The sequence below is a fragment of the Rhinolophus ferrumequinum genome, chromosome 3, assembly GCF_004115265.2.
Source record: "Rhinolophus ferrumequinum isolate MPI-CBG mRhiFer1 chromosome 3, mRhiFer1_v1.p, whole genome shotgun sequence".
In the NCBI taxonomy this organism is placed as follows: domain Eukaryota; kingdom Metazoa; phylum Chordata; class Mammalia; order Chiroptera; family Rhinolophidae; genus Rhinolophus; species Rhinolophus ferrumequinum.
Window position 1 is genome coordinate 81546605 of NC_046286.1, and position 13504 is coordinate 81560108.

A 13504-nucleotide genomic window follows, 5' to 3' on the forward strand; every position below is an offset into this window, starting at 1 on the left:
ATCTAGATACCAGTTTTTAGTTTCAATTATTACGTTTTTCATTTCTAAGAGTTATATTTGGTTGATTTTAAACTTCTCTGGCCACGGTGCTCTCCTCCTGAACGTTAACAACCCCAGAATCTCTGACATCAGGCGAAGTCACTGTGATCCTGATGAAGTCAGACCGACCAAAAGTCACTGTGCAAACCGGAAAAATGGCGGAACAGCCCCCTCTTGTGGTTCACATGCGCAACTGCTTCTGCTTGACCCTGTCCCGTTTCTCCTACCTCCCAGATAAAAATTGATACCCAAGTGCAGAATGACTCCCACTTTCTGACAACACCCCATCGATCCAAAGGAAACCCTCACTCACTGGAACCCTCCTCAAAATCGCCTACGTGTGCTCAAATGCTTTCACAAGCCCCTCCTTGCACCTTCTTACGAAGAAGCACCCCCATTGTGTGGTCTCCGTTGCTGCAGCGACCCTCAGAAAAAATTGTGACTACAGTGGTCTTTGATGATATCAACAAATGATGGGCATCAACAGATGCTTGCTGCAGAACTTTCTACCATGACATCCCATTTTACAGTTTTGAACAACTTCTTTATGATCTGAGCATTTTAAATCCTGCCTCCCTACAGGCCCTCCCCCCCTCTCCCAGACGGACATCTTTTGAGACTTTCTTACCCCCACCTATAAACACGGCCATAGCTGAGTTATGCATGTGTGGGTTACAATCCCTCTAATGTAAAGTTTTATATATTTAGCTCCTGTGTCTCTTTGCCTTTTGGAATTTAGTGCTCTAGTCCCTTTGTGATGTTTTACATAAAATATGCTGTACTCTGTTCAAGTGCAATCCTGGTGTCTTCCTGTTCATCACTTTCATCTGTCTGCATCTAGGGGTGGTTCCCAAGGACAACTTCTGTATCATCAACTCCACTTTCTGTGATTATTAACTATTTTTACAGCTTTCAATGAATATTTGAATTTTGTTACTATGATCTAGGTTCCTGTGTAGCCCCCCTTCTAACCTATCCTGATTCTTTTCTCAACTCAACAACCATCTTACATCTTACAGATACCATGCAGCCATTAAGAAAACTTGTTTCCTGCAATACATCTGAAAGGTTTTTGCCTCCATGTGCTGAGAACTCTACTCTTCACGTCCAGCAGATTTGCTCACAGGCCTGTTACTGTATTTTTTTTAATCATCTCTAAATAAAAAGAAATATATTCAAGCCCAGTGTTGGAAAATAAGAATGCATCAATTACCTTCAGCCAACACACAGTCCGCTTGGGTGCTAGAAGAATCCCTGGCAGCCAGGTGATTACTGGTTCCCTTTCTGAAATGCAAGCACAACTGAATCTTCCAGGCTTAAGAGGCTCACCCCAGTTCAGGAAAGTCTCGACTGGGGCTGAGGTTCACCAGACAAGAGGACAGAAGCAGTTCTAAAGTTTGTGTATAACAAGTTTTCTTTTTCCTTTACTATAAAAAGAGCCCCTTCACACACATTATAACAGAAATAAAAGCTTGTAATTTTCAGAGAATACAGACAGAAAGAACTTAAAATTATAATGCTATCACCAGCATTAATGCTTTCTTTCATTTAACAATCTATGGACTATACCAGTTGCTGAAAAATAATGGTAAAGATAACAGAAGAAGTCTCTTTCCTGTTGGGACTTACATTTCAGTGGATGGAGAACACAATAATTAATCATACACATAAATGTAAAATTGCAGCCATGAAAGCATTTCAAGGATGGGGACAAGTTCCTAAGAAAGCACATGGTAACCCATTTTCCTGTACACGGGTCAGAGGCCAGGGGTTCCCTGAGAAAGTGGCAATGAGCTGGGACACAAAAGATGAATCTATTCTAACTAATCTTTATCATGTATAGGTATATGCCTCATCCCAACCCTAGTGTTTTATAGTTTTGATTTTTTTCTTTGTCAAATCTTGAAATAGCTTTGGCATCTTCAAAGAACCAGATTGTGGATGATTCGATCTGCTCCACTTTTTCTAGGATTTCAAGACCCCTGATGCCTAAGGGCTTTGAGGGGCTGCAGTGAGGGTTACGCTTAGGCTCATCTTACCTCTTGCATCCATCCCTCGTCAGTGCATGTCTCTGCGGGCTTGTGCCAGCTTCAGTCCCACTGTTAGATTCTTATTAGTGTGGCTCTTATTGGGGGTGGATGAGTTCTAAAGAGTGGTTTTTACTGTTGGTGGGGTTTTGAATGTTGCCAGTTTGGAAGACAAAAGCTTCCGTTTGGATGATTTTGCCAATGCAAAACTTGCCTCCCCCCGCCCCTACTAATTTCTGAATTGGAAGGAGAGGTTGTGATTACAGTTTCAGTTACTTGGACTCAAGAGAATATTTTCTGTAAGTAAAATTTTACTTCAGCTTCAATGGCTCACCCTCCTCACCTAGTCCCTTCCGTGTTGTCTTTAGGGGATGCCTCCTGGATGTTTTCATACTATGAATTCTCATTTGTAGTTTATGGTACTGAGAACCCCACCCTGGCTGCACTGTCAGCCCTATGAAGACCTGAACTCCAGAGCTCTCTCCTGTGCTGGCACCATGGCAAGTTCATATTTAAGGAAAGGAAAGAATGAATGATTTTTTCTATTTACCTATTTCTATGACTATTTTAGAGGGAAATTAGAAGGAGATGACCAAGTAGTTTCTATTGGGTCTTCTTATCTGGAAGCCTTTTTTTCTTCTTTAGCTGCATAATCTTGACTAATTCCTCTATATCATGGTGTGTAGTTTTGTATTTTTACATCCTTAAAAAAAGTTCTTAACATTTCTACTGAAAAATCTTGACTACATTATAAAATGAAAAGATCCTGACTAATGATCACAACTACATAAAAGAAATACATTTGCACTGAAGAGAAAAAAAAAATACATCAAAACGTTAGCAGGAGTAATATTTAGGCACTAGAACTATGGGTGAATTTTATTCCCTCTACTTTTGTGTATTTTCCAAATTTTCTAAAGTTGAATTACTACATTTAACAATGGTTAAAATTATCCTTGATCCGCAGATTCATGGAAGAAAAGCCTACGTCCAGAAATAGTTTTCTAAAACACTTCTCACAATGTAGGGGTCTCACATATTGCCATAAATAATGAACATGGAAGAAAAATTTAAAAATACTAACAAGTCAAAATGTGGATTTGTAATGCTTTCAGGATCAGTAGAATCTCACAGAGTCAAGAGCAGAGGACAAAGCCCCTAGTGTGATGAAATGGTGAAAGCATACATAGGAAGAAGTCAAGACAAGACGTACTTGAAATAAAATGGTACAATTGAAATAAAATCCACAAAGTGGATGTACTCTTTAGTATGGCCTGAAGTTTCAGGGGGAGGAAACGAGACGAAAACCAAGCGTGGGTATGCTTGCTGTACCTCTTGTCACTTACCTCACTGCCATCACTCTTCTCCCACAGAGGGGTCTCTTGGTATTACCACTCCCTTTGACGACAACTGTAAACATATTTGGATAAAGACTGCACTTTATCACAATTTAAAGAGGAAGAAATAAACTCATTCATTTCTCCTACTGCCATTACTATTCGTTTGATGCTAAATTCTTATTTAAAATTCTGAATTCTATCATGATCTTATATAATAGAGTGGATGTTTCTTGTTTTTGCCACAGCCCCCGCCAATCCATTTCCCCTTCCTGATTTTCCAACACTCCCACAATTCTCAGCTCTGTGTGTTGAGTGATATTCACTTCATATCCAACACCAAGGATACCCCAAGAAAAGAAACAAAACTCAATTATAGTCGATGATGAGATGCTTCTAGGGCTTCTGGAAAAAGCCATGCTCTTTTAGCCTGTCCCTGCCCAGCATGAGGGTCTGACGGTGTAAACATGGAATCACAGGGGTTCTGTATGGAGCTTGGGGCCAAACCAGTACTGGGGAAGGCAGAATACAGAGGGGTCCTTGCTGACACTGAGCAGCTCGATCCAGACTGCTTCCAAGCCAGTGCTACCAACTGCTAGCCTGTCCGTTTTGCTGAAGTCACTTTCAATTAGGCTTCTGCCAGATGTATCTGTTAAATTCCTGATGAACATAATATATACTTTCTTACCTTAGCAAGTTGACTGTGAAGTGACAACTACACAAATAGTTTTCAGTAAAAAAAATGTAATATATGCGTGTGTTCATGTGGTGATCATTCACCGAGCAGCACATTTATGCTCTGTGTACTTGATCATGAATGACATTCTTCAATTATGAAGAAAACAATGTTGTTGTATACAAGCAAGCCATCAATACGCAAGCCACACCATTTCCCAATTTAAAAAGTTTATAATACAGATAAGAATTCCGGGCTCAGATGAGGACAAAATCTACTCTAAAGCAACTTGTACCCAGGAGGCAGTTCAACAAACACTTGTTAACTAAATATACTCTGGAGTTTGGTGATGAAACTTTTAAGAAAAACATCATTCTTACTCACAGGGGACTTACAATCTATGAGGTAATGCAAGATAAAGTCATCATGTATATAATTCTAAAAGTGAGAACGGGAAAAAGAAAGTTAAGTTACGGTTAGAAATGGATTAGACTAAATTTGACCTGCTATTGGGATAAAATGTGAGAATTCATGTGAAAGAGTCCAGAAACTCAGGTGAAAAGGATCGCATAAAACCACCAGTCATATTTAGTGATAGTGGTAGAGAATCTCAAACATTTAAGAAACAAAACACACTTTGCTGTTATGCTCAAACTAAGGTATTTTATTAGTTGGCTTTACACCTTAAATAATATCTTGATTACCAAAGTAACAGTTTCCACTAATTCCGAACTAATCTTTCAAAAGTTTACTTATTGGCGAAAGAACATTCTTAGGCTCAACACAAAACACCTTTCTTAGAACCTTTAGCAAATCTTTTCTTAGAGTTAACCAAAGGAAAAAAAAATTGTTCAGGTCAGATATTAACTACCTCAACAACCCAATTTAGTTATTTTTCCTTAAAATGTATGCAGTAGAGTTGAAAATCAAAAGAAAACTGTAAACTTTCTGTGGTGTGGCTGGAAGTAGAGTTCATTTCATGATGATCCAACGTCTTCTAAAACATATTTCTGCTAGAGTCCATAAATCTCAACAAAGTAAATCCATTTACTAATACTTCAAAGGGAAAGCTGATTTTTAAAAATGAAAATACAATATTAACCTTTCTTTGCCAGTGGGCAACTTCAAATTTTTGCAGGAATGATGATTAATACTTCTTTGCAGCTGATCATAACTTTAATTTTCTCTCATTTAAAAAAATTATGGCATGTTCTTCCTTTAACTGAATTAACTGGATTCTTTAAAAACAGAAGTTAAAAGTTGCATTTGAAAACATGGTAAAATCCTGACCCCATCATTCTTTTATCTGTAAAGGAAAAAACATTATTTGCTATAATTTCATCAATCATATTATAAGAACAATAACAAAAGAAAAATGGCAGTGAGATAATCATTACATCAAGATGAAACTTTTTTTCTTTTGCCTGCAACATTTTCCCTTCCTTAGTTATGCTATTTCTGAGATTAACTATAATCTCTCCATTATTTTCCACAAGAGAGTTGATCTTATTTTTAGAAGACTCTTTTATAAGGAATACTTTGATAGATTCAGTGTGATATGATGACAATGGTATTAAGTAACATTTATTGAACGCTTTATATGTGTGACAATGACGGTGCCAAGTCTTTCTATAGGTCATTTCATTTCACAACTCAAGGAGGTAGATTCTATTCCCCTGTTTTTATAGAAGAACAAATGGAAGGAGAAATATTGTACTTGTGCTGCTAGATATCAGTGGAGCCGTAACACAAATGTGGCATTTTAACTCCAGAGCCTTTTACATGGTACATGGTGTATAACTGAGTTTTCATGCACCCTAAAGCCCCATGTTCAAAGTTTACACCCAGTAAGTTATGCAGAAAGTAATTATATAAACTAATAAAACCCCTTTTAAATTTTCTGGTTCATTTCTGGCTATGTTCTCCAAAACTCAACTGCACCTCACATTAGATAATAGGTTTGTTTCAGAAACATTACTGATATGTTCATCGAACTTTTTGAACAAATCATTTCATGCCCTGAGAGCCAGTTATTTAAGCAAAAAATTTAATGAGGACTCTTCCATTAAATGAAATTACTACCTCTCAATTCATTTGACTCTTAAAGTCTGTATTCTCATAATTTAGATTGCATACTTAACAGATTTTTCCGTGCATTTCCTTTAATTTTGAGCAATATTATTAGTGGAGAAATTGTTTGGAAGGCTCACTGCAGGAATCTCTAAGACCAAACATTTTTTTTCTATCTTTCTTTTAATTTTTTAATATAAATTTTTCCGTCTTGTTCTAATACCATAACTGTATTTCCCTTAAGCCATAAAATCTCAGTAATCATTCTTAAAGAGTAGAAAAAGAAAAGACATCAGAGCCATGGATACATAATCAGTCGCTTTAAAATACCTCAGTGACTACACCAGCAGCTATTGTAGAACCACTGTAACGCAGCATAAATCTCCCCAGCTCTTTAAAGTCTTTGTATAGCTCAAGTGCGATTGGTCTTTGTGTCTGTAGCTCTACCATTGCATTCTGGCCTTTAGTCAATAATCTATGAAGGGTGAGGAAAAAAAGAAGAACAAATGGATATATAACAGAGGTGAAATAAATATTTTACACTTAATCGACAAATCCAGTTAGTCTTTCAAAAGCTTTAAAAAAATAATTTTCTTAATATGAAAATATGTGCTTTGAATTTTTCTGGGTTAGTTGACAAAAATGACATGAGTAATTCTAGATTTAAGAAATATTAGCCAGTTCACATATACATATTTTTTACCAATCTTCCAAATACAACTGTGTCCCTTAAAGAATCCTATAACCTAAACTATGCTCAAGGCCCCTTCACCAAAGCCTTCCCTTTCATTTCCTCATACAACTGAGAGGTTCAATTATTTAATAAAGAAATTGAGGTACTCTCCCTTTAAGAGAGGGATACAATGTATACCTGAAAAATTAGTTCAGGGAAAGAAAGAATAAGACAAACAAGTTTCTAAAAAAGTATTCCAAAATTTCCAAATATTTGTTTTAGACAATTTCAGCCCAAAGTCGCATTCCTCAGGAAGGAGAGCATCTAATATAATCATAGTTTGTGCTTAGTTTCTAGAAAGTTCAATTCCATTCCACATAAAGCAATCAAGTCTACAATGTGCTGTGAGTGAAGATGAAAGGAAAAGGCCCAATGGTGTTGGTGCAAAATAAGAGAAAAGGACTAAGTCACAGATAAGGTGACAGGGAAAACTAACACGAGACTATATTAAGACCCAACATCACTGAGCTAGGACTCTAGCAGGAGAAGAAGAGGAAAATTCAGGATTAGACAGGATGAGCAAATTTCAGATTGAGAATTTTCCAAATCACTTGTCTGGGTCAAACAACCTGGCTCCTGCCAAAAAGAGTATCATTTATGTGAAGCAACTCACTGGATTAGAATCCTGGCTCTGCTACTTGCTAGCCTTATGACCTTGAACGTGTTATAAACCTCTGTAAGCCTCAGTTTCCTTATCTGAAAAATGGGTAAAAGGATAGTACTTGCTTCACATGGTGCCTGTGACTATAAACCATGCAAAAGCATTCAAGACAGAGAGAGCCTAGAAAACAGTGGTCCTCAAGAAATGTCAGTCATTAGTTACATCACTTTTCTCAGAACATGATGGCAGACATTCATGCTAGAAGCTAACGATTCAGATTAAAAATAAAGAACTATCTTTAAGAGAGATTAAGTAGCCCTTTCTTCCTATCTGAGAAACAGGCATGAGTTTAGAACAGTGTGAAGATTCTCTCTTCCACCTGCACCCAACCCATTAACCCACTAACTACCTTTAGCTTCTTACACAGGTGCAAATGAGGAGGAACACAAAAGGACTGACTGCAAAGAGGGGATTTTGGGTGGGATTCCCCATAGGGCTGAAGTGAGGAAAACCCCAAAGCTGAAGCAGCCAAGCTAAACTGTGGTTAGCCTTTAGTTGAATCAGGGTAAGAAACTTAAGTTCTCAGGAAGCACTTCCTTTGAAAAATCCCAACATTGTCCCAGCCAAAAGGGGAATCGTCCACACGTAGGCCTAGATATGAATGGGAATCAGAGGGGACCAACATGATGGTGATCACCTCAGAGTAAGGCTCCAGGTGGATTTTGAGCAAAAGGAAAATACTTTCTGGGTGGGGAAAAACCAAGGAGCTACAGAGTGCGCAGTTCACTTTCTTTCTAGGGTATTCTTAGCACAGGGAATGATTCTCATTAAGGAGATGACAAGAAGGGTAAGAAGAACACTCAGATGGAATTTGGAAACAGTGGCTAGACATAAATTAAATTCATCTTTCAAAATGTAGGGCTGACTTTTTAAATGCCTTTATTTTTGTATTGTCACTATGTAGGACTTCACATATACATCTAAGTTAATATTCCCATTTCTATTTACAAGTCACACCCCATCACCACCATACAGAACAGAAATTATATCTTGCATTCATACAGAAAATAGCAGCTTCAACATTTGTTTTTGTGTCTGTTTTAATCTAGTCCTGGAAGAAAACGATTTCTGGAAAAGTAAAGACAGACTTCACTTACCACCAAAAGATACACTACACAAATGAATTAAACTGTAAGAAATCTGCTTGAATGCCTTGTGTCCATTACTTATGCATTAAAACACTCACTTAGGCTTCTTCTTGGTGACTTCGCCCGTGCTTTTGCTTAGAACGCTAATCAATCGTTTAATAATGGCAGGTTCACTGACAGTTTGGTAGTGTAACAGCACCTAAAACATAAAATTGTAACATTGAAAAAAAACTGCTTAGCGTAGCATCTCCGGCCTATTACTCTGGTGCTCACATTTAACATTAAAGTCAGCACTGCCGTCCGGAGTCCTCCAGGATCTCCAGTTGCCTCCTCTAAGTCTACCCGTTCCAATCAGGTTGTTCCTTAACTTTCTAGGGGAAACAGGCATAGGGAGGCAGTTCAAGGGATCTCCTCCACCACTTACTGTGTCAACGTTAGTGAATTACATAACCTTCCTTACAGGGTTGTGAGGAGAATTAAATAGGATTAGAGACAGCACCTGGTACAGATGTTCAACAAACGTGAAGCAGAAAAACCAGGGAAGGGGAATCCTGTGACAGTCAGCGGGAATTAATGGATTCACCGTTTGGATAATGAGAATAAAATATTATATGGGAGTTTAGAGTGGCTTTGAAGTCAGGCAGACTGAGTGCAAACCCCAACTTCAGCCGTATGATTTGGGGCAAGTCCTTTAACAGCCGTCTTCCCCCAACAGCCCCAGCCTCGGGATCCTTCTCACTAAAATGAGGAAAACCAGACGCTTCCTGGAAGTGGTGCTCAGCCACTTTAAAATGGTCACCATGCACTTAACTGATGGCCCCAGGTATCAGCTGTCATTGTTCACGTTTTAAGGTTAAGAAAACTTAACATCAAAAAGGCCTTAAGTATCTTCAAGTGGTTGTGGGGACAGGAGTCGGAGATGAATTTTATGCTGAGATCAACTGGAGTCAGAGTTAGAGTGACTGTCCTCCACTCAAATCATAAGCACCGATGTGCACGATGCCCATAGTTTGGAAAAGATCGAATACCCAGGAAGGGGCAAAACCATGAACGTTTCTGTGGTTTGTAAATACTGCTTCACGCTGTTTGCCCGAAGAAACACTGACACGTCTACTCTGGAATTTCCTGGCTAAAACAGTTTGCTCATTCAGAAAACACAAATACAAGGAGGACCCAGTTGTGGATGCACAACCCTGGACTTAGTAACTTTCTAAACTCCAAGTGATTCAATCAGCACTTTGTCTTCTAGTTCTGTCTCCTTCTCTCTTTCCTCTCTGTTACAAAAGTAGTCCAGGACAATCTTCTCTCATGTGAATTAAACTGGAGGCTCCTTCCTGGTCTCTCTGCCACGACTCCTGTTCTTGTATCACATAACCCCTTCTTCATATCTACCCGACTGACATTCTAAAACACAAAGTTAATGATATGCCCTTGCTACTTAAGACCATAGAAACTTTAATTCCACTACAAGACACTGAGGCCCTTCTCAATCTAACCCTTCCTAACCTGTCCAGCCTCACCTTTCTCCATCCTCTCTTGCGTTCTATGTTCCAAACACATAAGAGCGTTCATTCCCTACATGTGCCAAGCCCTTTGTGACCGTTAGGCTTTGCAGGTACTATGCCCCTTGCCTAGAACACCACCCCCCATCCCCACAGCTTCATTTGGCTAACTCCTCCTCATCCTCGCCCTGCTCCCAGGAGAGTATCACCTCCTGCAAGAAGCCTGAACCCCTAGTCTGAGCTAGATATCCATTCTCGATGTCCCCTAATCTCACTACGTAACATCTTACTTTTACTACAATTGCTAGTTTGAATGTCTATCATCCTATGCAAATATGAACTCTGTGAGAAAAGGAAGTATGTATACCAGTGTCAGACGTCTAACTGGCACTCAGTAAATATTTGTGAAATGAATGTAAGAATGGAGAAATAAAGAGCACCTAAAACACATGGAGAAAATCAGTCACAGGGGTTTTGTTTTCTTTTAAGGCACAACGGAAGCTCCGTTACTCTACAAAGGCAAATTAGTTTTCTTTTTCAATGGCATCTGACCATTATAAACTGGAAAGATTCCAGAAAAAATGAAGAACTGACTCTTGGAGGGGGTGTGGGAGGGGGCGAGAAACTTCAACAATGCATGGTAAAGTGGTGAGAGCTACATGTGTGCACTCCATGGGTCCCAGTATCAATCAGCAGCAGGGTAACACAAATGCAGGTTTACATAGCTAAGAAACATCCCTTGTGCAACAATCAGGTGAACAAGCAGGATTCCCTTCGCTGGGCTCAAATGTGACTAAGAAATTGGTAACTGGTCTCCACGGCTTGCCAAATTTGAAAGAACAGAGGCACATGAACTTAGTAAGTTCCTTCTAACCTATGCGAGCTATGTGTGAGTTCCAGGGTAAAATCAGGACGGATGAAGCATGGGTTGTGGCAGCACGGGGTTAGGTTTTGTCTATGTCCACAGTGTCTCACAGACAGCAGCACAAACAAAATGCCCATTGAACACATGAGTGAAAAAATCTACATGTAAACAAATGGAAAGTAATTATATACTATCTTAACATGTTAATTCATATTATATATAACCAATGTCATCTACAATTCAAAGCAAATCGCAGCATAATGTAAAAGAAAAAATGAATTGAACTTCAAAGTGAAAAGTGCTGATTATGAGTCCTGGCTTGATCATTTATTTTTCAGATAGTCACAACCTCTCAAGTCTCCAATTCCTCATCTGTAAATGGGCACAATATTATAACAAGTCCACAAGCTCTTTCCTGCAATTCCAAAATCCCAAAATACTGAAAACCTTACTTTTTCCTAATTCTGTTATAAATCCACTTAAGTAGTAAAATGGGACTTGTATTGAAGTGATTTAATTTATAGTCCTATTTATTTCATTTAGCATTAACATTAATCAATAAGTTGTGGCAAAGAAATATTAGTATGTTTAATTACAAGGTGTTGCCCCATTCTGTCATGGGTTTTGTACAACATGCACGCATCACATCACCTTTCTAAAATATGAACATCTCTGAATTCTGAAGCACACTAGCCTGAAGAGTTTCAGATAAATACAGAGTTTCAACTCTGTATTTCACGTGGGGTTGTGAGAATCAAAATATCTAGTGTTTCATAAACTATGATGCATTATATAACCTATTAGGCAGCAAAATAAATCAATAGAAAGAGGTAATTTCTTAAGGGAAAACTGAAGTGCTACTTCCCAAAGAAGGAGGTAAGATTTCAGGGCATCATCAACAGATGAATAAACAAACAAAAGGTGGCATATGCACACAATGCAATGTCATTCAGCCTTAAAAATGACTGAAATTCTGATACATGCTACAACATGGATGAACACTGAAAACATGCTAAGTAAAATAAGCCAGACTCAAAAAGGCAAATAGGGTATGATTCCACTTACATAAGGTGCCCAGAAGAGTCAAATTCATAGACATAGAAAGCAGAATAGCGTGCCACGGGCTTGGGGGATGGGAGCGGGGAGCTAGTGTTTGATGGGTGCAGTTTCAGTTTGGGGATGAGGAAAGGGTCTGGAGATGGATGGTGCTGATGGCTGCACAACAATGTGAATGTACTTAAATGCCACTGAACTGTATGCTTAAAAATGGTTAAAATGGTAAGTCTTATGTTACGAATATTTTCTTTTACCACAATAAAAAAATCAAGCATGAATTTACTTAAATTCTTCTATTTTTCCTTCTTAAATAGAGTGTAGCATATAAACCAAGAGAAACAAATATATTTATGCAGCATTAAGTAATTAGTGCCTAAGTAGTAAAATTTTAATTGCTTAGAAAACCTTTACTTGATTAAAAAAAATTTTTTTTAAGGTTTCTTCCCACTGAATGGACAATGACAAAATACGTCCGTTTTTTCTGAAACAAATTTCATCTTGCTATTCGTAAATCAATATGTGCGGGTAGAATCTCATAACGCAGCACTGAAAAACTTTCAATTTATACTTATTTTTAAGAAACTACAGTAGACAGGAAGACAGTATTACTATTCAAAGTAACCACTGACCTCTTGACCTCTCTAACTCTCCACTGGCAAAGATGATTGCTGCATGAGTAAAAACATGCAGTAACCAACCTCTCCAGCTTCTCTCCATTGGACATACTGCTTTCTAAGAATGAGTGCCATTTGTTCATGGCAATTAAGTTGTAGTTTCTTAACTATCAAAATATTAATTTTGAATGTTTAAAAATTAAATATTTTCAACTATTACAATTTTTTTGGAGAGAAGTTTTTACTCTTTTTAGCATATGGGAGAAATGGAATATAATTATAAAACTAAAATACTTAAAACAGTATTTTATATATATAATTTTGTATGATCAAATTTACATAGAAATAATTATAAAGAATTATAAGCAGAGTACACGGTTATCACAAATAAAAATGCGTAAGTATAAAATGAATTTAAATGAGCTAAATAAATTCATTTCCAACCTCTAAAATATTATCACTAACTTAAAATTTAAAGGTCAATTGCTATTACTGTCTTACTTTTATTGCAAAGATGTGTCAAATGGTGAAAGACTCTTTATATTTGCAAAAGCAAGCCATTTAATTCCATTGAGAAACATTTTTTACTGCATGCACAATCTGTACTACAGAAGCCAATCAAGAAAAAAAAAAGTCTAATCGGAAAATGCTCATTTGTTAAGTAGCAAAAGCAAGGTACCAAATTATAAACAGAGTATGTCTCCAAATAAATGAAAAAATTACACATAAAACAAGGAATTTATGCTATGCACAAGTAGTAGTATCTTTTCTGGATAAGTAACATAATAGTATAAAATCGCCCTCTTCCCAAAAATGTGTATGTTCAAATGACGCTG

At 37.7% G+C, this 13504-nt stretch overlaps 1 protein-coding gene across 1 annotated transcript in view; it reads right to left on the reverse strand.

The window, feature by feature from the left end:
- Positions 1 to 4720: 4720 nt before the first annotated feature.
- HBS1L (HBS1 like translational GTPase) overlaps positions 4721 to 13504 on the reverse strand; it is a 75440-nt gene continuing 66656 nt past the window's right edge. The window contains exons 16-18 of the mRNA XM_033102443.1: positions 8730 to 8830; positions 6480 to 6624; positions 4721 to 5385 (exon numbers count right to left, since the gene is read on the reverse strand). Coding sequence (XP_032958334.1) covers positions 5374 to 5385; positions 6480 to 6624; positions 8730 to 8830 — 258 coding nt within the window. The 3' untranslated portion in view covers positions 4721 to 5373. The remainder of the gene's footprint in view (positions 5386 to 6479; positions 6625 to 8729; positions 8831 to 13504) is intronic.